Raw genomic sequence first — 22,920 nt, forward strand, 5'->3', positions numbered from 1 at the left:
GCAGAGCAACATGTATCTCCTTGATAAAAAAAAAAAAAAAAAAATCCAACAATTGATATTCCAAGCCGCTTTCAGTGTTGCAGGAACGGTGGAACATAAACATATTTTTCTATACACTTCATATACATATTTTTTCCATACATTAAAATGATAAATAGATATCAAGTCAAATGGTTTAATATTTGTATAGCACTTTCACAGTAATGATGACTAAACTTTCATGTAAAGCTACCGCAAGAAGTTATGCCTTAATATATTTGTCTGTTACACCCCAGTGAACAAGCCGGAGGCAACTAAGACAAGAAACCATACCATAACATAACATACTACCTTTTAAAGAAACAGTTACATTTTCAGTTCTTTAAAAAAAAAAAAAAAATCATTTAGCAGGTATTTGCCAACAAAAAGGTACACTTGCACATCAGGGAACCTATCATGTGTCGAGTGAATCATTTTTTATATTACATGATAATTTATTTGCCTCTAAGTAATACCTTCCTCCCTTGAGCTAATTGAAGCTGGCGCCATCCTCCTTTGGTGGGTAGCAATTTTCTCTCATTACAGCAAATGTTTGCTCTAAGAGAAGGCTCCGGAAGCCTAATAAGGTACTAATAAAAACAAAGCGATGACAGTTGCTGTCACCTGTGCCAAGTCTTGTCATGCAGTGTAATTAGTGAGACAAGGCTATTCTCTGCATTATCTGAGTTCAAAGACAATACATAAGTTGCTCTCCTCAAGCAAGATTCACATTGGATTACACCTTTTTACTCTATTCCATTTGACCCTTACTTGTCCTGAGAGTATTTAGTTTAAACTAAGTTAATGTTTAAAAACTGAAAAATGCAAATTGACAGAGCTTGCCATCTGCCAATCTCTATCATGTTCAGTTGACTGAAATCCCTATTGAGTAAAGAATGATCGAGAAATGATATGGCCAGGTGCAAGTTTGATTTGGTGGATCATAACGTGTGTAAAGCTGGGCAAATAGATGTGTAAACAGTTTGTTAGATTGAAGAAATTTAAATAGCTACAAAAGCATTCCTGCACTGCGAAGCTGAGCCCATAATTACAATGCTCAAGGTGTGTCCAAACATACCAGAAAAACCAGGAGCACTCTTTTTGACATTTTCTGCACTCTCTGGCAAACCTGCCTCCATTTATTTACAAAGGTCAAAGAGATCAGCGAGGAAGGAAAGAGGATGTGTTGGTCAATTACAGAAAGGCTTATCCTAAAGCGTAATTTTCCTGCATTTCTTTTGAATGCTATATTTAAGGCATAACACTGCTTTTTCTTCTCTCTCTCATGGTGAGTATTTCTCATATGTCTCCTGTCAGCTCCTATGTTCCTCAACTGCGAACGTACGTCCTTCTCATCTATCACTACAGTTCAGCAGTCATTCTCAGTGCATCTACGCAAAGAGTTGGATTGTGCTCGACAAGGTGCCTAAGGGCAGGGGCGTGACGGCTGAGTGTGTGCATGCGTGTGTGTTTGCGTGTGTGTGTATGTGTGTACAGGGAGGCGACTCCTCCTGAGTGGAGCCGCAAAACTGCCACAGTTTCTCCCCCGAGGAGAGGCGCCTTTCATCTCCCCGCTCACTGGCGCCTTCACAAACCTCAGATTGTCTGTGAAATCACCCTGCTTAATAAACGCGCTGAGGCTCCTGGGAACGACAAGCTAGCAGAATCTCACCCTGCAGCATTCGTGCACATATAAACACACATAAAGACCAGTCCAACAAGCAGCTGATTGCTGCTCCAGCTATTCATTACAAGAGAAGAAGGGTGATGTTTATTTTAAGTGTGATTGCACAAATACCCTAAATGTCATGGTTACAAACAATTCCCCCATCTAGGACGAGAGCAAAAGCAATCCGTCTCTGTTAAATGCCTTATTACTGTACAGTTTCTCAGCTTCAGTGTCCACAAGACATAAATTTCATGAAAAATACATTTCCTTTCTCTCTCTGAGCGATAATTTGCTTCACTTTGAAACTAATTCTCATGTTTGAAGAGTAAACACTCTAATGCTTTCGTTTGCAGTTTACTGCCATTGCCAGGAACAAATGTTTTTTTTTTTTCTTTTTTTTTTCAAGGAGATTAGATGGCGTGCAAAAGAAATAGCAGACAGCAAATGGCAAAAGAACCTTTTTAAAGCAAATAATAACACTCTAATTTATACCTTGGGTAGTAATGATACATTGCATTGTAATGCCTCAAGCACATTTTCTTATATTTGTCTGGGCTGCTGTTTAGTTATTCTGTCACATTTTACTGTTTGTAGGCCGCAGAATATACTTCATCAATAGTGAAGCATCTTGGCTTGTGCAGGATTGTGATTTTAAGTAAAATAAACATGCTGGTACTACAGTAAGAAATAAACGGACAACTTAAGACATTAGCTAAAAGCAGAAGCAGATCAGCAGAATGGAACAAAATGCTTGAGCCAATTTTTTTAAATTAAAAAAAAAAAAATTTTTTAGTAACTGTTTCCAACATACTTAAAAATGTCACATTTATGGTGATAATCTGATAAAACAGCATAATTTGTCACAGTGGTTGGTAAAAACAACTGTCTAACAAACTGTCTATCTGCTTTATTAAGAATTTTTTGGGGGAAAACTGTCATGACCCTGCGAACACCAACAGAATTAACTCACTGGGGATTGTTTGTTGGAATAGTGTGAACTAACAGAATTAAAAACAACGAAATCACATAGATTTTTAAGTGTTTCAGCATCCACGTCACCATAAAAATGTGCAATTCACACACTCGCTCATTACTCTACATTGTTATCTTTGTTTCCTATGAATCCATAGCTTTACTTACCAAAATTCCAGAATCTTTTCGCTAAATTTGTCGCTGTCATTTTGTCAGTCATAATGATGGATACTTTATTGCAAACTCAGTAAGCCAATCACGAGTAATAGAGCGCGCTGCCTAATTCAGCAGCCTTCTCATTGGTCAAAAGTTCTACCGTCGCCGTGTGCTGAGCAACGGAGCGCTCGTCTTGATTTGGCAGCGCTCTGATTGGCTGAAAGTTCTGTTGTGGCCGCGTGCTTCAAGGCATCAAAGGCTTCATGCTTTTTGCATGAGACTTCAGAGTGACTTTGAAGTTCGTGCGTCCAGACGCTTGTCGCGAGGAGGATGTCCGCGTCCGCGAGCTTGAAGGAATCAGACGGAGATCGTGACATGGAGCAGCGCAAAACCCAAGTGTCAAGCCACCCATTCAGCGTCGAGTCTCTTATATCTAGCCACAAAACCAGTAAAGACTTTGAAAGACGGCGCGAGGATGTATCCAGCCAGTTTGCTAAGACTGAGATCAGGGATTCTTGTGGCTCGGCTGGAATACAAAAGCACTTTATGCAGACCTCACCCGTCAAATCGGAGTCCCCTGAGCCGGATGACTGTACACCATGGGTTATGAACTCTAGATTCGCTCAAACACGTAAGCAATTTAATTTTCTCAGCGAACTGCTTATGCTTTAAATTAAATTATATAAATTACGACAGGGTCTATAATCGTCATAAAAATGATCTTTCCTAAAACGAGCAATTTGTCTCATTTTATTGAAACTTATAAGAGATCTAAAAAGTGGCAGTGCTATCTTTTTTTTAATTTATACATAATATTTCATGATTACTTCGTATTAGGCAATTTGCATCTAAAGCGAATGCATGCTTAATAGACTGTGAAAGAATAAATTTAATTGAAACTAGAGACACATGAGGGCCCACTGCTCTGAAAACATAACGCCATAAGCAGTTTCATGTTTTATTTAGGATAACTCTGATTTAAGTAAGAACAGAACACTAGTATAAAGTAAAAAAAGAAAATCAGATTTTGCCGTTTTTTAAACAACTTTGTAATTAAGCGGAATATGTAGCCTACAGTAGATGACAATATCTAAATATATTTACTAAATATAACAATGTTATTATAGCTTTATTTTAATTTTACTTATCGTCTACCTTCGCTTTCATCATAATTATTATTAAAATTAAAAAATAATTAAAGTAAAACACATTCACATGCTTACATTATGTATACTTGTATAAAGTGTTTTATTTTATTTGAACTATGAAAACATGTATTATGTATTAATGATTACATTTTGCTACACTAACTTCTTTTCCCACCACAGGCCAGGTAAGTGCCTGTCCTCTCCGCAAGCACAAGACCAACCGTAAACCCCGTACGCCATTCACCACCTCACAGCTCCTGGCCTTGGAGCGAAAGTTCAGACAGAAACAGTATCTGTCCATTGCAGAGCGAGCAGAATTCTCCAGCTCCCTCACCCTCACAGAGACCCAGGTGAAGATCTGGTTCCAGAACCGACGGGCCAAGGCCAAGCGTTTGCAAGAGGCAGAGCTGGAAAAGTTCAAACTGACTGCCAAACCCGCCCTCCACCCCAATTTCAGTTTGCCTCTTCCTCTTGGAACCCAATTTCATTCGGCCGTCTCACTCTATGGCCAGTCGTATCCCTACCAGAGGCATTTATTGCCTGTTGCTCCAGTGGGACTCTATGGAACACCTTTAGGGTACAGCATGTATCATCTCGCTTGAGAAGAAGTGCGACAGTATGGACTAGTACTGATCTGTGGATGTACAGAAAGACAATGTTTACAAACCGTGGGTGTCCCAAGTCTGAAAAAAGCAGCATCCAAAAAATTTCATTCGATAATTCATAATGTGCCTTCACTTGTGTCTTAAAATACATTAAATTAAAAGCGGGGTATTTAACCTCACTTTCCACTGACTGAAAGATCAAATTTTACCGTGTGGAGTGGATGGATAATTCTATTGCCAAATCTTTTGTGTATATTTGTGTCATACATCTTTATGTAATATATTGTAAAACTAATTATTTTGTGTACAAAATACTGAGTTTAAATTCCACTACAATTAATGTTGATGGATTTTTATCCTGTAAGAAAGTGTTCTTACAATTTCATTACACTTTGTTTTTACTTTAATTGCTTTAATTGACGGACAATATTTTACAGTGGTTGTTTTTGAAACAAATTAAACGTCAAGCTGAACGATTTTATATGATAAATACATTGGTATGTTCACACTGAGATGTCTTTGAAATTAGTCACTTGTAACTAAAATGTGGAAGTTTATTTTTCTGGCCACATTTTTATGTATATTTATACTATTTCTACGTCACTGAAATTTGACATGTACAGTAAACTAAAATTGGCAAGCAAACACAATAGCATTTGTTTATTGAATTAGTTTATTAAATTAATATTTCTGTTTCATGTTTGAGAAAGTATGTGAGAGTTTTCGCAGTTGCATTTATATTCATAATATTCTCTGTTTTAATTTCCTTTAAGTGCACCTCTACTTTTTTTAAAAAACAAAAAGCAGGTAACACTTTACAATAAGGTCTCATTTGTTAACCTTTTTATTCAAATAGCAAAAAGTATTTTATTTATTTTTTGTAAATCTAAGGATGTTCATATTACAGGAGCTACCCACACTGAATAGAAAAATGATTAATTGAATTGATTTTTTTTTAGTTTTTCTTTTGTAAGTGGTTGCAATTAATGTATTTTGCTACATTTAAATAAAACTTTTTTTGTTTTTTTTTTATTTTAATGTAGCTAAAATAAATTGTTTGCAACCACTTACTCTACCTTATATATATATATATATGTATATATATATATATATATATATATATATATTTTTTTTAAGCTTTATATTTTCAGTGCAGGTGGTTCCCAGGAATCCTCCTTTCTAAACTATCAATATATAATATGAATTATACTATTAAAAAAAAAAAAAAAATCAAAGCAATATCCTGCAAGGAAGCTTTATATTCATTTTCATTAACAAACATTATGCTTATTAGAAATTTGAGCATAGGTTACATATGACAGTATATCTAAATATAAACAATTTATGAATTTTATAAATATGGTATTTTAAAAAATGATTTGTTAAAAATGACATACAGTAGTAATGTTATTATTGAAAGTTATGCTAAAATGTTACAGATTAGTTTGGTTTTACCTCGTTACTGCCTTGTTATGGCTTGTTCATTAAGTTGTGGCTCTATAAATGGGGACGTTCGAGGGCCCATTTTACTGCTTACACGTGACTTTGATGCAATCAGGAAATCGTTTATGGTCACCACTTTACTCATGAGCTTCCTTTAATCATAACACGAACTCAGTCATGCTAATCAAACGCAGAGCCGCTAAAGTGTTCGCGGATGTGTTTTATAATGTCGACTTTGAGCCACTTACGTGAGTGCAGTGAATCTGGCCAATTTGCCTGATCCTGTTCCTGTGGTGTAAAAGAAGTCAAAAGACTCTCTGAAGCTAATTCACAAAGTTGTTCAGAACTTGTTCACATATCGGTAAGTGCAGTCTGTTTTATTCTTTTGTTCTTTGAAATCCATTTCCAGACTTTACCCTCAAGTTTTGTTTGTTGTCTGAAAGGTCATATATATATATTTTTACTTTTCCCAATCTTTTGAGTATATATCCTTGAAATTAAATGGGAGTGGACTTGGTGGAATTATATGTTATTATATTAATTGATTACATTATTATTATTATTACTATTGATTGCTTGATGTATTTATTGATTTTCAGGAGTCAAATTAATCGGGCTACAATTATAAATTGCATTTACATAGAGAAATAATAATAGTATTTAACTGCTGGGTTTCTATTCGGTCAAAGAAATATATAAAAAGAATTTGAAAGGGGAAAAAAGGGTATATTTAGAAATTCACTATTATTCTTTTTACACGCTTCATTGCACATAAAAAAAAAATAAACATAAAAAAAGTCTGAACAGAACGGGTAATGGTGCTAGTCTTACTTTAAAATGTTTCCTATAAAATTAGAGATGGGAATTATTAGTCATGATTTACTACACTCTTAGATTAAGTCTTCAAAGCTCTTGTAATATAGTAATTACCACTGACAAAATAATTTAATCAAACATTTCATTAATCTCCTTTATTGTGGTGTACACTAAGCTCTAAAAAAGGTAAACTGTGGACGCTATGTGCACAGAATGTCCCAGATTCAGCCTGTATGTGATTTGACATATTCTATCACCACATTAATGATGAGGACTGTACAGTGTACACTTGGGTCAGGAACATGTTGTCCATGTTTAATGTTGTTCCTTCCATTTTTCTCTTGATTTAGACCTCCTCTGCTGGTTACAGGGAGAACAACACCATTGTAAGATACAAATCAAAATGACTGGGTGTGTGTACTTTCTTGTGGTATTCCCTTGTATGATATCTTATGCATTCCCAGTCAACTGTTTTTGCTTAATGTGGTGTTTATGGTTATGAAAAACATTTACACTACTATATTTTATATTTTATTACTCTAACAATGTCATGTGCTGCAGCCATTAACCACTAAGGAATGCATTTTCCTTACACGTTGAGTACATGTCAATGCACACACCTAGAAGCTTTTAAAAAATATATTTTATTTTATTTTAAACAACTATCGATGCAAACAGGTGTATATAAAGTGTTTTTTTTTCATGCTTTTCTTAAAATAAAATTAACTTTGGTTGCATGTCAGATTATTATTACTTTATTTTAATTTATTACACATTATTAGCATGCTTCTATTTATTAAATAAAACCAAATAATCAACACATAAGATGAAGTTGACAAATGTTGCACAAGAATCTTGGATTAAGCAGATTTGCATTTAGTATATGATGTTTAATCTAACTGTAGATAGAGATTTATGGAGGAAATAAAGTAAAAATCCTCCTCTAGGTTTCTGATGATAAAGCACACTGCCATATGAAATTGCACACAGTCATCTAAATTGGATCTAATATTAATAAAAACTTCCCAAACACACAAGTTTATCATTTATATTTTTGGCCTTGGCTAGCTGTTGAATGCTTGTGTATTCCTGACTTCATAACTCAGACAGCTTGCTAAAGGTACAAGTGCACTGGAAAATTAGCTCTTTAAATAGGGATCAACTGCTATTGGTTTTCAGTTACCACTGAGGCCTTCATATTTAAGTATAATGGAACATTTTCAAGGTAAAATATATGATTAAATGATTAACTATTATACAGTTATTAACTTTTACAAATGTGTTTTAGAAGCATTTTGTGCTGGGTGATGCATCATGCTGTCATAAGTATAAAGTTTATTTTTGGAATCTGTGGTTCCATGAAGAAACATCCATGGAACCTTTCCATTCCACAAAAGGTTCTTTATAGTGAAAATTTTTTTTTAAAAAAGGTTATTTTTAAAATCTTCTTCACACCAAGAAAAGAATCCCCTTTTGGAACCTATATTTTTAAAAGTGTATGTTGATCTGTCGGTCACAAGGAGGATCACATCGAGATGTAAACAAGGGAGTGATGTTGGCATCCAAAAAGGTTTTTATTTAAAGCAGATGAACATAGTGTGTAAATAAATAAATTTAAGACCATAAAAACAAAGGTAATAATAAAAACAAGGTACTAAATCAGTACCAATTCCCCTCTATGCAAATAATGGTGGAGTTTACCATGCTTAAGTGGCGCTACAATAACGGTGTTTGACTTGCTCTTAAAGGGATACTCCACCCCAAAATGAAAATTTTGTCATTAATCACTTACCCTCATGTCGTTCCAAACCCGTAAAAGCTTTGTTTGTCTTCGGAAAACAATTTAAGATATGAAAACTGGAAGGCCTGTGACTGTCCCATAGACTGCCAAGTAAATAACAGTGTTAAGGTCTATAAAAGGTATGAAAGTCGTCATCAGAATACTCCATCTGCCATCAGACGTGCAATCTGGGTTATATGAAGCGACGAGTACACTTTTTGTAAGTGAAGAAAACAAAAATAGCGACTTTATTCAACAATTCCTTTGTCAACAGTCTCCTCTGTGTCTCTCCTGCAAAATGCATAAATATACATTTATCAGACACTTTTATCCAAAGCAACTTACAGTGCATTCAGGCTATACATTTTGTTTTTTATCAGTATGTGTGCTCCCTGGGAATTGAACCCACAACCTTTTGCGCTGCTAATGCAATGCTCTACCACTGAGCCACAGAAACTCAGGAACAGGAATTGTTGAATAAAGTCGCTATTTTTGTTTTCTTCGCTTACAAAAAGTGTTCCCGTCACTTCGTATAACCCAGATTGCACATCTGATGGCAGATGGAGTATTCTGACGATGACTTTCATCCAAAATTTCCAAAATATCTTAAATTGTGTTCCGAAGACGAACTAAGCTTTTACGGGTTTGGAACTAAATTCTAATGACAAATGACAAATTTTTTATTTTGGGGTGGAGTATCCCTTTAATTTTCCAGTTCCCCTTGCTTCTAGTTATAGCAATCTTGCTCTTACTAATTGGAACATACAATTTTTATAAAAACTCTTGCCTCACCTTATGATTAATAAGTATCTGAGAATTAAGGAAATGGCTCTGAGAACATCCAATCACAGCGCACACACTCACCCGACTACTAACCAGCCTCACCTGCACCTCATCTGATTCACTCAGCAGCACCACTACTTAAAAAAACACCTCATCTCTCATCAGTCTGGTCTCGTTTATTCGAATTAGACTGCTTACATGTTCTCCAGCACATCTTCCCTCCTTTGTGTTTCCTGTGTCAAACGTTAAAGGATTATCTGGATACCTACCACTAGTGACTAGGTGTGTGGTCACCATCCATCTGGACCTGTAATAAAGGAAAGTTCAGTTATCATCAGGATGCTCAGTCCCAGATTTATTGGCCCCTTCACCATCTCTCATTAGATCAACCCAGTCATGTATCTGTTGCAACTTCCCACACATTACAAGATTCACCCTACCTTCCCTGTTTCACTCTTCAAGCCTTATCACTCTCTTCTTTCTGTTTCCACAGAGCCTGGCCCAGCAGAGGAGCCCCCCTTCAACTGACCCTGGAGGAAATCTTGGACTCCCGATAGCATAGTGGTCATCTCAAATACCTTTCCTGTTGGGAAGATTCCTTAGGAAATGTAATACAGTAGATTATAGATTATAAATTGCCCTGTTTGAAATGTAATAAGTAGAGTAACTGTTTCAGTTACTTTATTAAAGTAATGTAACTGATTACATTTGATTAGTTTTTGATTAGTTTTCTAACAAATCTTTTCAACTGTTAATCATTTTCAGTCATTTAAACCAGGCAGGGTTAACCTACAGTAGTAGTAGTTGCTGTCAGACTTTCAAAATCCTTCATTACTTGAATTAAGATTATAATAATTTAATTTTAAAGCACAGCCACCACAAAATCAGACTTTATCACCTCTTTTTACTTTGAGATTAATCTGAGATTAAATACAGATTTAAAATCATAACAATAAAAAGTTTAGTTTTTAAAATCAAATCTTTGCCTAAATATGACAGGACATAGGACAAAAAAAAAAAAAACCTTAAAAACACTGGTGTAACAGTGCCTTGAAAAAAGGTTAATCTTAAAAAATAAAGCATATACATAGTCCCAAATAGAAAATACTACAGTTATTGAAAGCATGTGTCCTATTCTGTGTCCTAAACTCCTGAAACATTGGTGTCAATGCAATTTGGAATACAAATCAATTAAATCTGTGTGTGTGGACTGGTTTGGGTGATTTATGGGGACACCAGTTTGTATAATGACATGGGTATGACAGAGGTATTAAAACGTGAAGTTGGTTTATGAGGAAGCTGCCTATGTCCCTGTAATTCAAAAGGCTTAAAAATACTTTTTTTTATTTTTTTATTTTTTTATTCTAAAAATGCAAAAAGTTTTCTGTAAGGGGTAGGTTTAGGTATAGGGTGATAGAAAATACAGTTTGTACAGTATAAAAACGATTACGCCTATGAAGAGTCCCCGTAAACCATCAATACCAATATGTGTGTGAAAATATTCAGACCCTTTATAATCGTTAACGGTTACACTTTATTTTAAGGTGTCCTTGTTGCAGTGTAATTACACATTTAAGTACTCAGTAATATTTATTAAGTACACGTAGTGCTGCCAAACAATTAATCGTGATTAATCGCATCCAAAATAAAAGTTTGTTTACATTATATGTATACGGTGCATATTTATTATGTATATATAAAGACACACACATACATTATATATTTTAAAAATATTTACGTTTATACATTTATGTATTCATATTGTTATATTTTATTTTATATATAAATATGTTAAATATATAAACATAACATATTTTTCTTAAATATATACATGCATGTGTTTGTATTTATATATACATAATTAATATACACAGTGTACACACATATATTATAGAAACAAAACTTGGATGCGATTATTCGCGATTAATCATTTGACAGCACTAGTACTTACTATATGTTTAGGATTAGGGTTTGGCTTAGGGTTACTTGCATGTAATTTATGCATAATTTATTGTTATTATAGTAGTAAGTACATGTAACGTTAATGATATTTTCTATTAGCTAACCCAACCCTACCCCTCACAAAAATTGCAGAACACTAGATTTAAATAAAAACATCTTCAGTGAGGACCATTAAAACGTCCACATTAGTGGGTTGTCATGATCTTTCACTAAGTGAGGACATTTGGTCCTCATAAGTATATTTAAACTAGTAAACACACATACAGATTTAATTGATTTCTTTCCCGAATTGCATTGCTCTAAAATATGAGACACCAATGTTGGAGTTTAAGACACAGAATAGGACACATGCTTATTTGATAAATATATAGTTCAGTCATGAAACTCTAGATGGTGCGGGCTGATGGTTTGTTAACGTAACTGATGATATTCAGAGAGTTAAACGTCTTGGCACAAGCTAATTGAAATAGTTACACTACTTATTACACTTTAAATAGGGTAACTTGTAATCTGTAACCTATTACATTTCCAAAGTAACCTTCCCTAAAAACAGTGATGGAATACAACTTCAAAATCTCTCCATCAAAATCTGACAGCCTAACTCAGCATATTTTGCCACAGAGTCCAGTTGTTCTAAGAAAAGGAAGCAGCAGGCTTGCCCAAACTTTGGGTAAGATGTCTTCCGTCACCATGTCCCCAAACAGCTCCTGAACTCATTGTGATCCCCCAGCTGCCCGCAGCATTTTAAATCAATGCAGCTGCCACTGAATGTGTCTGCCTCTTGCGGGAAGGGCACTGGGGGAGACAGAACCACACATCTATTTAGCTTACGTAACATAAATGCGCAGACCAGCTTGGTGAGCGAACAATGCAGCATCTTGCACTGGGCGAGGTATGCAGAATGACACACAACACGTTTCATGTGCTATAGCCTCAGCTAACTAAAACAGAAATGGCTAATTCCTTTACAGCTCCTGGCTAGATGCAATTTCTGGGATGCTGCTCAGCTTTGAGGTGAGACTAGATCAGATATGCCAGTGTAAGCTAACTCTGAACCTGTGCTCTCGAGGAATTGTAAATTCATCAGAAAAATTAGTCTACATGTCACTGTGTTTTGGGAATGGCCGATTTAGCTGCTACGTACATTACAGCTTGTCTTGCGGAAGATGACTTAATCAGATTTCTTGCACTGTGGATGTCAGTATGAGTCATCAAGAGGGAAAAAAAAAAGCTTTGGGCAATGGGGCCTTTGTGGATATGATGCTGTTTAATAACACGATGGCCAACAGATGGCAGTATACCAGCAATATTGGGCAGCTGTAGAAAGACTATTTTATTAAACAAATTGACTAAGCAAGTCCTGTTGTTTCAGATATTACCATTTTATTGATATGCACACTTTTTTTATCCATTTTATAAGTATATAGGCTGCATACTGTATATGATGTGTGCTGTAGGGAAATTTTCTTCATTCATGGAAAACCAGGATGACCTATTTGTTAAAATGTGCTGTATATAACACATCACACTGCATAGAATATTTTATCCCACAATAATTCTAATTGCTCCATGCATACTTTTTAATATTCTACTTTTAAAACGGAATAGACATTATACAGTATGTAGGTATGCAGTAAGCATAGTATTCCATTCTAATCTGGCTTATCAGGAAAAATCAGACATTGCCGAATCAGAAGTTTTAGCCCAAATAAGATATTTGTATATATATTTTAACACTGTTCCATAGTTACAGTCTAGTCAGCAAAATTCACATTGTGAAGTTTGCAACCATACCATAAAAATAAATAAATAAATAAAGTCCATCCACTTCACAAGTACAAGTTATTGTCCTCATGTTGCTCACATGCAACAGCGCTTGTGTCTGTTTTAACTGAACCCTTAAAATAGCCCAGAGCTCTGCGAGATCAATCTGCCATATGTGCTACTCAGACCTGACTGCAAAACGCTGTCCAACCGACGCCATCCAGTTGCAGTGTGACTTGAGCACACAAGGTCAGTTGTGGCACAGTACCACACTGCAGTCAGCAGAGAGCACCATCACTTATAACACCACATTACTCAAATAAACCGACAGATCCTCTCTTAAACATATGTTAATTTGCAGAAATCTGCAGATGATTTCCATATTTACTGTCAGACACAAAGGGACAGACAGTGTGTTAAACAGGGCCATGTTTGAGGTGTGTGTTGGCGTTAGCTAGACTGTTTTGGCTGAAAATAATGACATTTGAATGATGGTTACTCGAACATGGATTTTGTGAGTGTGATTTGTGCAAGTTGCTCTGGTAAGAATACACCTGCAACGAACATAAAGTCAGTGAGACTTGTAAGTTAAGCTATAGTTCACTAAAAAAATAAATGTTATGATTGTTATTATTGACATTAAGTTGTTCTATATTGCTCTATATGGATGTTTTTTTTTGGCTATTGGACTATTTTTCTATGGAACAAAAAGTAATTATTATTAATAATAATAATAATAATAATAATAATAATAATTAAAAAAAAAAAATTATTCAACAATTTTAAATAAAAAAAAAAATGTTATCCATATGAATTATGTTTATTTATTTATTTATTTATTTATTTTATTCATTCATTTGAACTATATATAACAATTTATAAAGACAAAGAACAGCTTTGGAAGGAAGGATTTGCTCTGAATTATTATATCATGCCGACGTGGGTTGAAAAGGGGTAAGAGACTTGTTTTCTGCAGTGGTGTGATGTGGATTACAGATGGATTTAGAAAACCATGAAGTTCATGTCCTTCAGAAGACAGGATCAACACTGAGCACCTTTGACACATTCCAAAAAAAAAGATATAGTGTCTCGCATTTGATGATCTTCAGTATATGTAGCCCATGTGCCTGTCACAGATGTCCTGTCACATCTCCTGACACTCAATATAATCAAAGACGGAGGTTAAACTGGGGTCCACAGGGGTCAATCCTTTGCTCACAAGCAAGTGCTGTTTAATCCAGCTTTTATGTTATTTGTTGTTGCAATGCTGCAGTCTTCTACATTAGATTGTGGTAGGGCCCAAGTAGTATTCCTAAACCAGGAGTATGGATTGTCCGATGAATAGCCTCTTGTTTATTTGTATTATACTCAGCTCTCATTAGCATCACAGTAGTAACTTAATAAAACATATCTCACCCACTGGGCAAATAAATTTATTATAGAATAGACCTGCTTTTCTGTTGCACTCGTAATACACATCTCTATTAGGGATGATTTGTTTGCATCAGTATATACATGCATACATATGTGTGTGTGTGTGTATATATATATATATATCTGCAGAAAAATGGCATCTCTCCGTCTCTCAAGGCTGTTAAAATGTATTCCCATATCTTTCTCTACTTAAATTGTATCACATCAAGAACATAGCCAGAGGCAAACCTGGTACTTATTTTGCAGGGATTCCATAATTAATAACTTAAGACTCACATTTCACTGCCTTTCTGGAACTGCTGTTCCTGCCGTAACTCGGGATTAAGGACACAAAGCATGGAGTGATAAATAAGGAGCATATTAAGTCATGGAACGAGGACATGTTCCAGATATTTGTTATTGTGCTACTGTTTTGGTAAGATAAGCAGAAAATATCTGACTTACGATTGGAGTCACGCTGCAAACGTGTTCTGAATTCTAATTCACCCATCACATCTATCTGACTTCATTTTTCAACTATTTCCTCTTATTTATATTCATTAATAAGTCTTTTTGTCCCCCATTGGCCATCTTTTTTTCTTCACCTCCATACGTTTGCACTCAGGCGTGAAAGTTTCAAACAGCAATATTCTCAAAACTGAATAGAGAATCTATTACTTATGAGGTGTGATGGCTCCCTTAGCTGTGTGAAGAGGAATCATAGGCCACCCATTCTGAATGTAATAAGGGAACTCTAAGGATGTCTAACAAAATGTTTATTTCTTTATTAAGTTTTTAACATGCAAGCGTCAAACAGGAAAGATGTCTAATCCCTTCTCAAGTTCTGAAGCCGCAATGTAGAATGGAAGTTATTGTATTATGGGGGAATTAAGGACTCCTGCTAACATTATGAAGAATTATTATAGGAATTTTTGTATCAGACACAGCAACATAAGGATTGGATAACTCCAGACAAATTGAAGACAAATTTTCGAATGGAAGATTTTTGGCAAACTGACTCTAACAACAGTATTAAGTATTAACAATTAGAGCTCAAAGTCTCAGCAAAATCTCTCAACCTGAGTTTGATAAACATTCATTTTATTTACATGTCCATTTTTGATGTACTGCTCTATTTCTACTTTTTGACACAATACTGTATCCATCATGAATCTTTGAATAAGAAGACTTATCATTTAAAGATTAAATTTATGCAAAACTAAAAAATAGTTTTTACCAATTTTGTTCTGTCTACAGTAAAAAAAAAAAAATAATAATAAAAATAATTTTAATAGAAATGTAATATGTGAGACAAACTTTCACCCAGAAATTCCAATTCTGTCATCATTAACTCACTATTATATTGTTCCAAACCCATATAGCTTTTTCTCTTCCATGGAAGACAACAATAGGAGACATTTTGATGAATGTCCAGGTTACTGTTTTCCATGTAATAAAAAAAATGGGGACCAAAGCTATCAAGCCTGAAAAAGTGTGAAATAAAGTAAGAAATATCACTTTAAAAGTAAGAAATAAAGAATGCCATATGGGTTTTGAACAATATGGTATGGAAAAAAAAGAAATGTAATTTTTAGGGTGAATGGTTCTTTTAAGTCCTCTGAGCTATGAAAAAAGTAGCCCCCGAGGATTCCAATTTTCCTTGGTAAACCACTGCAGCATTCACCATAAGTTCTGATCTTGAACTATTTTCCCTCAATCTAATGAATATAATTACCTGCATGAGAAGAAGTGAACTTGTTTAATTCCCTTATTTTTAGCTAAGTGATAAACACAGGCTTTGGGCCCCAGATAATACTCCAAGGCTCAGCTTAACACAAGAGGTCATAGCCTTAAACTACTAAATCGATCTGAACAATGTACTCAGAGGGTCTGTACTCTACAGCAGCTTCCTCATTAACCCTGTAACACCCTTCCTCAACAACTAACGACTAATGGACAACAGAACACACACACACACGCAGGACCGAAAGCAGGCTGACACAGTCACGGGGCATTGTTTGGGAGGGGTTGGTATCTCCCAGTGTGGTGTTTTTTATGTTGTTTGTAATTAAGGTGATCCTCCGCTCCCTGTCGCGACTTTATTTTTAACTCGCCGTTATCTTTTGTCGGTGGCATGAATAATTGCCGCAGCTGATGGGGAGCCAACTGGGAATTGACCGGGAACCCAATCTGTTTCCATTATTCTGCTCTACTTCTGCCAGCGGCCTCCCGCCACGGCATACCATTACCGGTGCTGAGCCTCAGCCTCTGAGCCCTGGGAGGCCGGTGAAATATTTACAGGAATACGTCTAGCAACCCCTTTACATCTCTTAGCTGACAGTTTGCGCCACAGCTAGCAACCTCACCCTCTGCTGCAGAACTCAGCCTGGGATGTGACATTACTAAACAGTTGGATGTTTTGAGGTGATCCCCCTAACTGATTTGAAAGGTAACCTACTGTACTGCAGGCACTGCACAAAAATCTTTTGGTTTAATAATTGAGGCAAGAGAGACAATGTGTTTATCATTTAAATTCCTTTACCCATTTCACAGAACTTCAAAAGCACTAACCCTGATGTTTAATTTTGTCACATAATTTGTGCCTTTTGTGCTACAGACCTCGGCTATTATTATTATTATTATTATTATTATTATTATTATGTTTTTTTCACATTGCAGTGAAAAAGAAAACACTGAAGGAGAGAACCTATCCATAGGGATCAGAGAAAAACCCTTTTTTGCATCTTCAGTTAAAAATAATAATAATAATAATAATTCTGAAGTAAAGTTTTAAATAAGATCCAAGCCACATGTGACATATAAAGTCATAATTATGATAAATTACAAGTCAAAACTGAGAGACAGTCAAACAGTAATATGTAAAATCACACAGTAAGATTACAAGATAAAAAGACGTGCCGAGATATAAATTCACATTTACATGATATAAAGTCACATTGTGAGCTAAAAGCCAGAATTATGACAAACAACGTTGCAGTTATGAGTTATAGATCTTATGTAGCCCTGCCCCTTTCCAGCACTGCGCTTGTTGTCTTCTGTTTTACAGTTTGTATTTCAACAGCATGAAGCTAAGATCTTACAGATTTATGAATGAACCGACCATTTAAAAAAAAAATTCGGTTCTACTTACATTTGTAATGACAACTGCTTCAAACATTACAACTCTCACGGTAATATTCATTAACTCTACAATAAGTAAATCCACTTAATTAATACTCCAAAAAATTTAAGTTAAACACAACATTCTAAAGATGGTTGTGCACTTGTTTTTTTGGTACATAAAGTTATGTTGCAAAAAAAAAAAGAGATTTAAAGTCACAGTGTGAAATATAAAATGAAGGGAAAAAGATTACGAGATGCAGTCACAATTGCGAGATATAATGTTGCAATTGTGAGATATAAAGTTTCCTGGTGCGATATAAAATCGCAATAAGAGAAACAGGGATTGTGAACACCCATTAGGAGTTAATATCATTTGTGTAGATGAACACATATATTTTCTAGTTTGGACAGTAAATCAGTGTAGTATAAGCATTCAAGCATTTAGTGAAATGGGTGACTTGTCAGACTTCCAAAAAGGACAAATCATGGAAGCCCATTTAGCAGGAGTGTCTGTAAACCTAACCTCGCAGTTGTTTTGTGTTTTAAGGACATCAGACTTTTTAATTATGACTGCATTTACAAATCATGGTGAGAGTCAAAGAATAGTGGGCAAAAACTACAAATGAATAATAGGTACCGTCAAACACTAAGAAGGATTGTGTCCAAACAACACAGAACTACTGCAGCAAAGTGACAGCAAACTGAATTTATCAACAGACCGTTTCCACACAAAAAAATTACCACATGAGAACTTCACAAAACCAACACCCATGAAACAGCTGCAGATGCTAAAATGTTAATCTCAGACATCAACTCTAAAAAAAAAAAAAAAAAAAAAAACCAACATGAACTTCAAAATCTGCCCTGGTCAGCTCATTCACCTGACTTGAATAATATTAAACCACTGTTTTGGAGAAGAGATTGAGAAGCCAGTTCCTTCCTTTAACATCTTTAAAGCAACTAACAGATTTTCTGATAGACAACATTCAGCTGGAGACTATTCAGAAAATATACCAAACTACCATATGATCAAACCATTTACAAATAAATATTCCCTAGTTCCTAGTGTTCACATTCTTTTCTCTAACCCTGTATAAAGTTGCACGTATGCGATATAAAATTTCATTGTGATATTTAAAGTTGCAGTTAAAGTGCAAATGGTCTTTCATAGAAAAAACACTGTGCAACATTTATATAACATTGCTGATAATTGTGCTTCTATTAATAGCTCCTACATGTTGTCGTGGGGGGCAGCCAGCATTTTAGTGATTATGTGTTTATACGCTTAACTGCTCAATATCATAAGGTCTTAGAAAGCAACTGCTACAGCTGATTAGGCTCAGTGTGAAAACATACAGAACTGCAGGAACATAATTTTTCTAAGATCTTTGCTATTATTAAATTGGATCTGGTCAAGAAACCCTCTCTTTGCCAATATATGTAATAGGGTATTTTTTCTCTTGTCACCAAATCTGTACAACAATTTGTTAGATGGTTATAGTCCTATTGATGTTGTCTTTGCATCTGAACTTTACAATGTGTGCAATTTATTCCATCTCAACAGTTTTGATAATAATCTCTCTCTCTCTCTTTCTCTGCTTTTATGTTGGAAATGTGTTTACCATGTAATTTAGATGTATATGGTAACAAATATTGTTATCATTTAAGTCAGCATAATATGAAAATCTATTTTCTAAATGCGTGTTGTAGATCTTATTCTGAACAATGAATTCATGAATATGTTTATTAATTAATAAATTTTAACCTGTTTAATCGAAATCACAACTGGATCTTCGACAGACATCTCTCTGGAGATGTATACTGCACTTCCCCAACTATTTAGAGGCTGTTTACACAACAGCGCTTTCAGCCAAAAACGGGAAACTTTTTAAGTGTTTTGACTGTTAGTTTACACGACAACTGCGTTTTGGGGACTGAAAACCCATATTTTTGAAAATGGGTTTCAAAGTGCAAGTTTTTGAAAATGTCACCATTATCGTTTCCATGTAAACACCCAATAAGGGAAACTTTGATAACAGTGACGTCATGCGAAACATTAACAACAATTAGTTACATAGACAACTACACTACTTGCACACTTAAAACAGTGTTTTTGGCCATTTTCGCATGTGTTGGCAGAGTACATGGTACTCTTGTTGCTGCTCAAGAGTTTGCTAACACTTCTTCAGCAAAGTGTTGATTTACTTCACCAATATTACACATCTCGGTTCGGTGCATGAGGCCTTACAATGAAATCCAATCAACAACTGATTAGGGGTGGAACGATACATGTATTCGTACAGAACCGTCACGGTACGGACATCTCGGTTCGGTGCATGAGGCCTTACAATGAATACAGGAAATTCACCCCCAATCAAGAAGTGGGCGCCCGCAGCAATGCAACGCTGTTCAATAGACAGTGACAATCTGGAGTGAGAGCTTCGAAGGGTTGAAGGGTGTAGGGGACCAAACTACTGTTTCTTGAAGTCATGTGCTGACTCTGTCCCTGCATTCCATTTGAAAACTCCCAACCCTATAACCTAATACCTTAAAAAACTACACCAGCGGGAGTGAGAGCTTCGAAGGGTTGAAGGGTGTAGGGGACCAAACTACTGTTTCTTGAAGTGCCCTTCTGCTTCATCATCACATGCCCACACGGAGGCACCGTCATCACGCAAAGAATCTGCGCAAAGGATCATGGGAGTGTCCATCAGCTGTACCCTTCGAAATCCTTCATTCCGAAGGGCCCTTTGAAGTGGCCAGTTTTGAGCACTTCGCTTTGGAACAACCCTTCAATATGGCGGCCCTTCAGTGGGCGATATATCCTGTTTGGAATGCACCGTGAATGCGTCTCTCACAGACTGGCAAAGGAGTATACTTTAAAAGCTTGTGCTCTCAACTTTTTTGTGAAATCGAGTTTGTGTTTGTGTGTCCTACCTCTCTTATTTAGCACAAATCCAAATACTGTATTCCATAATATTTCCATATTTGCGATGTAGCGTATCTGAATGCTAAACTATTATTTATTATGTAAATTATAGGGTTTGCACTTCAGTTCCAATGGTGACACAGAGGCAGGCCCACTGATGTTTGGTTCACTGTATTTTATTTTGATAAAGTACCAACTGTACTGTCAAATTAACAGTGCTGGAACTGATGTGTTTTGTGTGTGTGTGTGTGTGTGTGTAGCCAGCACTTCAACTGTTTCCTTATACCAGCAGAATCAACTTTAAACACTTATTGTCTTATGAATAATGCATCACTGTATAAAGGTCTGCTTTTATTTGTGTACAAATTTGTGTATTTGTTGATTTACCAATTATTATATTTGATTTGATTTGTCTGTCATTAATGAATTGCATATTCTGTAAAAAATCTGATAGTATTTGTTTACCCAGGGGCTTCTTGTCCGAGTTTGGGAGTTGGTGCAGGATGGCCCATTTTCATGATTTTCAGTTTTGTGCAATAGTCTCACTAGAATGCAATAGGAAATAATTCTGTTTACTTTAATAATATACTAGACTTACCATCCTCTGCATGGTAAACTCATTTCTATATCTACCTTTTTTAACAGTAAATGCACATTGTTCTCAAAGGGTACATTATCTCCCATCTTCTTCTGCTAGAGTTTGTGATAAAGTATCTTGTAATGTTAAACTCCCTGTTGTAAAAACACCAAATTGCCAAAAATATTGCCTACAAAGTTGTTATGAAGTCAATGTTTGAGCACTACCGCTAATGCTAATTAACAAGGAAATAGTTCTGCAGGACACCTTTCAGGCACAAAACCAGAAATGTAAATTCAGCCTTTTTGTTTTCATAGAGACATAATCAATTCAGCTTCCACTTTGGTAAACCTTACCAGCCCTTTAGCAATTGATTCAGTCAATAAACTGTGAAATAAATAAATAAAGCTTTTGGTTGGATAAAGCCCCCCACCCAGAAAACTCACTCGGATCTATAAAAAGAGATTGAAAAGCCTTTGGTCCAAACCTTTAACTTCCTTTTGTTGTCCACAGCCTTTGTGTGCCCTTTATCACCCATCTGCCATGATTAGGCCATTTAAAAAATGGTTTCATGCATATCAGTTATGAATAATAACCAATGGGCCAGACTGCAGTTCTCCCATGTTATTTAATTGTATTTTCCTCAATCACTTTGTTAGAACAGAGGAAACTGGAATGCGTTCTGCTTCCATGCGTGGCACAATGTTTAAAAAGTGAAAATGACTTAAAATAAAAGTGTCAGAAAACATCAATGTCAAGCCCTCAAAGCAAAGCAACTTGAAAGTAAGTGCATTTCTCTAGAAACCACAGGGGAGAACAGACAGAGAAATGTACAAATCAGTGGTTTTAGGGTATTGACAGATGCTCCGTGCTTCCAGAAATGTTCTTAAGAGAATGATGACTGGTAGAGAAGGCAGTATGTGGTCTCATCTGTTAGAAGCACAAATTAGGAGCTCTGACATGTTATATCAGTACTGCAGGTATAAATTACCAATAAAAAAGAATCTATGCTCAATGGGCCTTTGGAAAGCAGATGAGTTAAAGATGAAGGATGACTGATGTCATACTACATTGAAAAATTGTGTCTATAATTTGCCCTGTTCCTTTATTCTTTCAAAGCGACAAATGGCCCAGGCGTCTCTCGTGGCATGAAACTTGCCCCGGCGCTCCTTTAGCTTTCATTTGCCCTTACGGCTTGCTGTTTAGAGGACTGTTGAGTACACTCTTTGTGCACATGGCATTGGCAGCCTTTGACCTGTTGGCTTCCTCATTTTTCACATTATTTCCAAAGGCTTTTAGAGTATCTTCTTCCAACCTTAAAATGTAGGCCGTCTGTTTCCTTGAGGCTAAGTCATGCTGGCCTATTTACAACCATTAGAAAACTGTTGTGGTGCTCATTGGTTTCTCATCAAGCACTGTCTAGGAACATTACAATCAGAGAGGAACACTCATTTTTCATGGAATGACATGAAACACGGACATCAGCTTCTAAATCATAGCTCAACATACTCTGGATCTTTTCACCAATGTCAGCACTTGTGAAATGCAGCCTAAGCTGTTTGCTGACCGAATTTTCCATCCAAACATACCAAAAACACCTGGAGCATATAAATAAGATCTGCGGTTGAGTACAGTAACAGTTTTTTCTAAGTCTATCAGCAACCAGTCAGTGTCATACTTTAAAGGAATAGTTTACCCCAAAATTAAAATTCTGTCATTATTTACTTTTTATTTATTTTTCTTCATTCTGTGGAGCACAAAA

The 22,920-nt window shown here is 35.7% G+C and overlaps 1 protein-coding gene across 1 annotated transcript; it reads left to right on the forward strand.

Annotated features, from left to right (window-relative positions):
- Positions 1-3,065: 3,065 nt before the first annotated feature.
- On the forward strand, positions 3,066-5,228 carry LOC109058500 (homeobox protein MSH-D). The gene is made up of 2 exons (XM_019075693.2): positions 3,066-3,446; positions 4,144-5,228. Exons 1-2 carry the CDS (start codon positions 3,146-3,148, stop codon positions 4,563-4,565), a joined length of 723 nt encoding a protein of 240 aa, XP_018931238.1. The 5' UTR covers positions 3,066-3,145; the 3' UTR covers positions 4,566-5,228.
- Positions 5,229-22,920: the final 17,692 nt, after the last annotated feature.

Source organism: Cyprinus carpio, chromosome B21 (genome assembly GCF_018340385.1).
Source record: "Cyprinus carpio isolate SPL01 chromosome B21, ASM1834038v1, whole genome shotgun sequence".
Classification (NCBI taxonomy): Eukaryota; Metazoa; Chordata; class Actinopteri; order Cypriniformes; family Cyprinidae; genus Cyprinus; species Cyprinus carpio.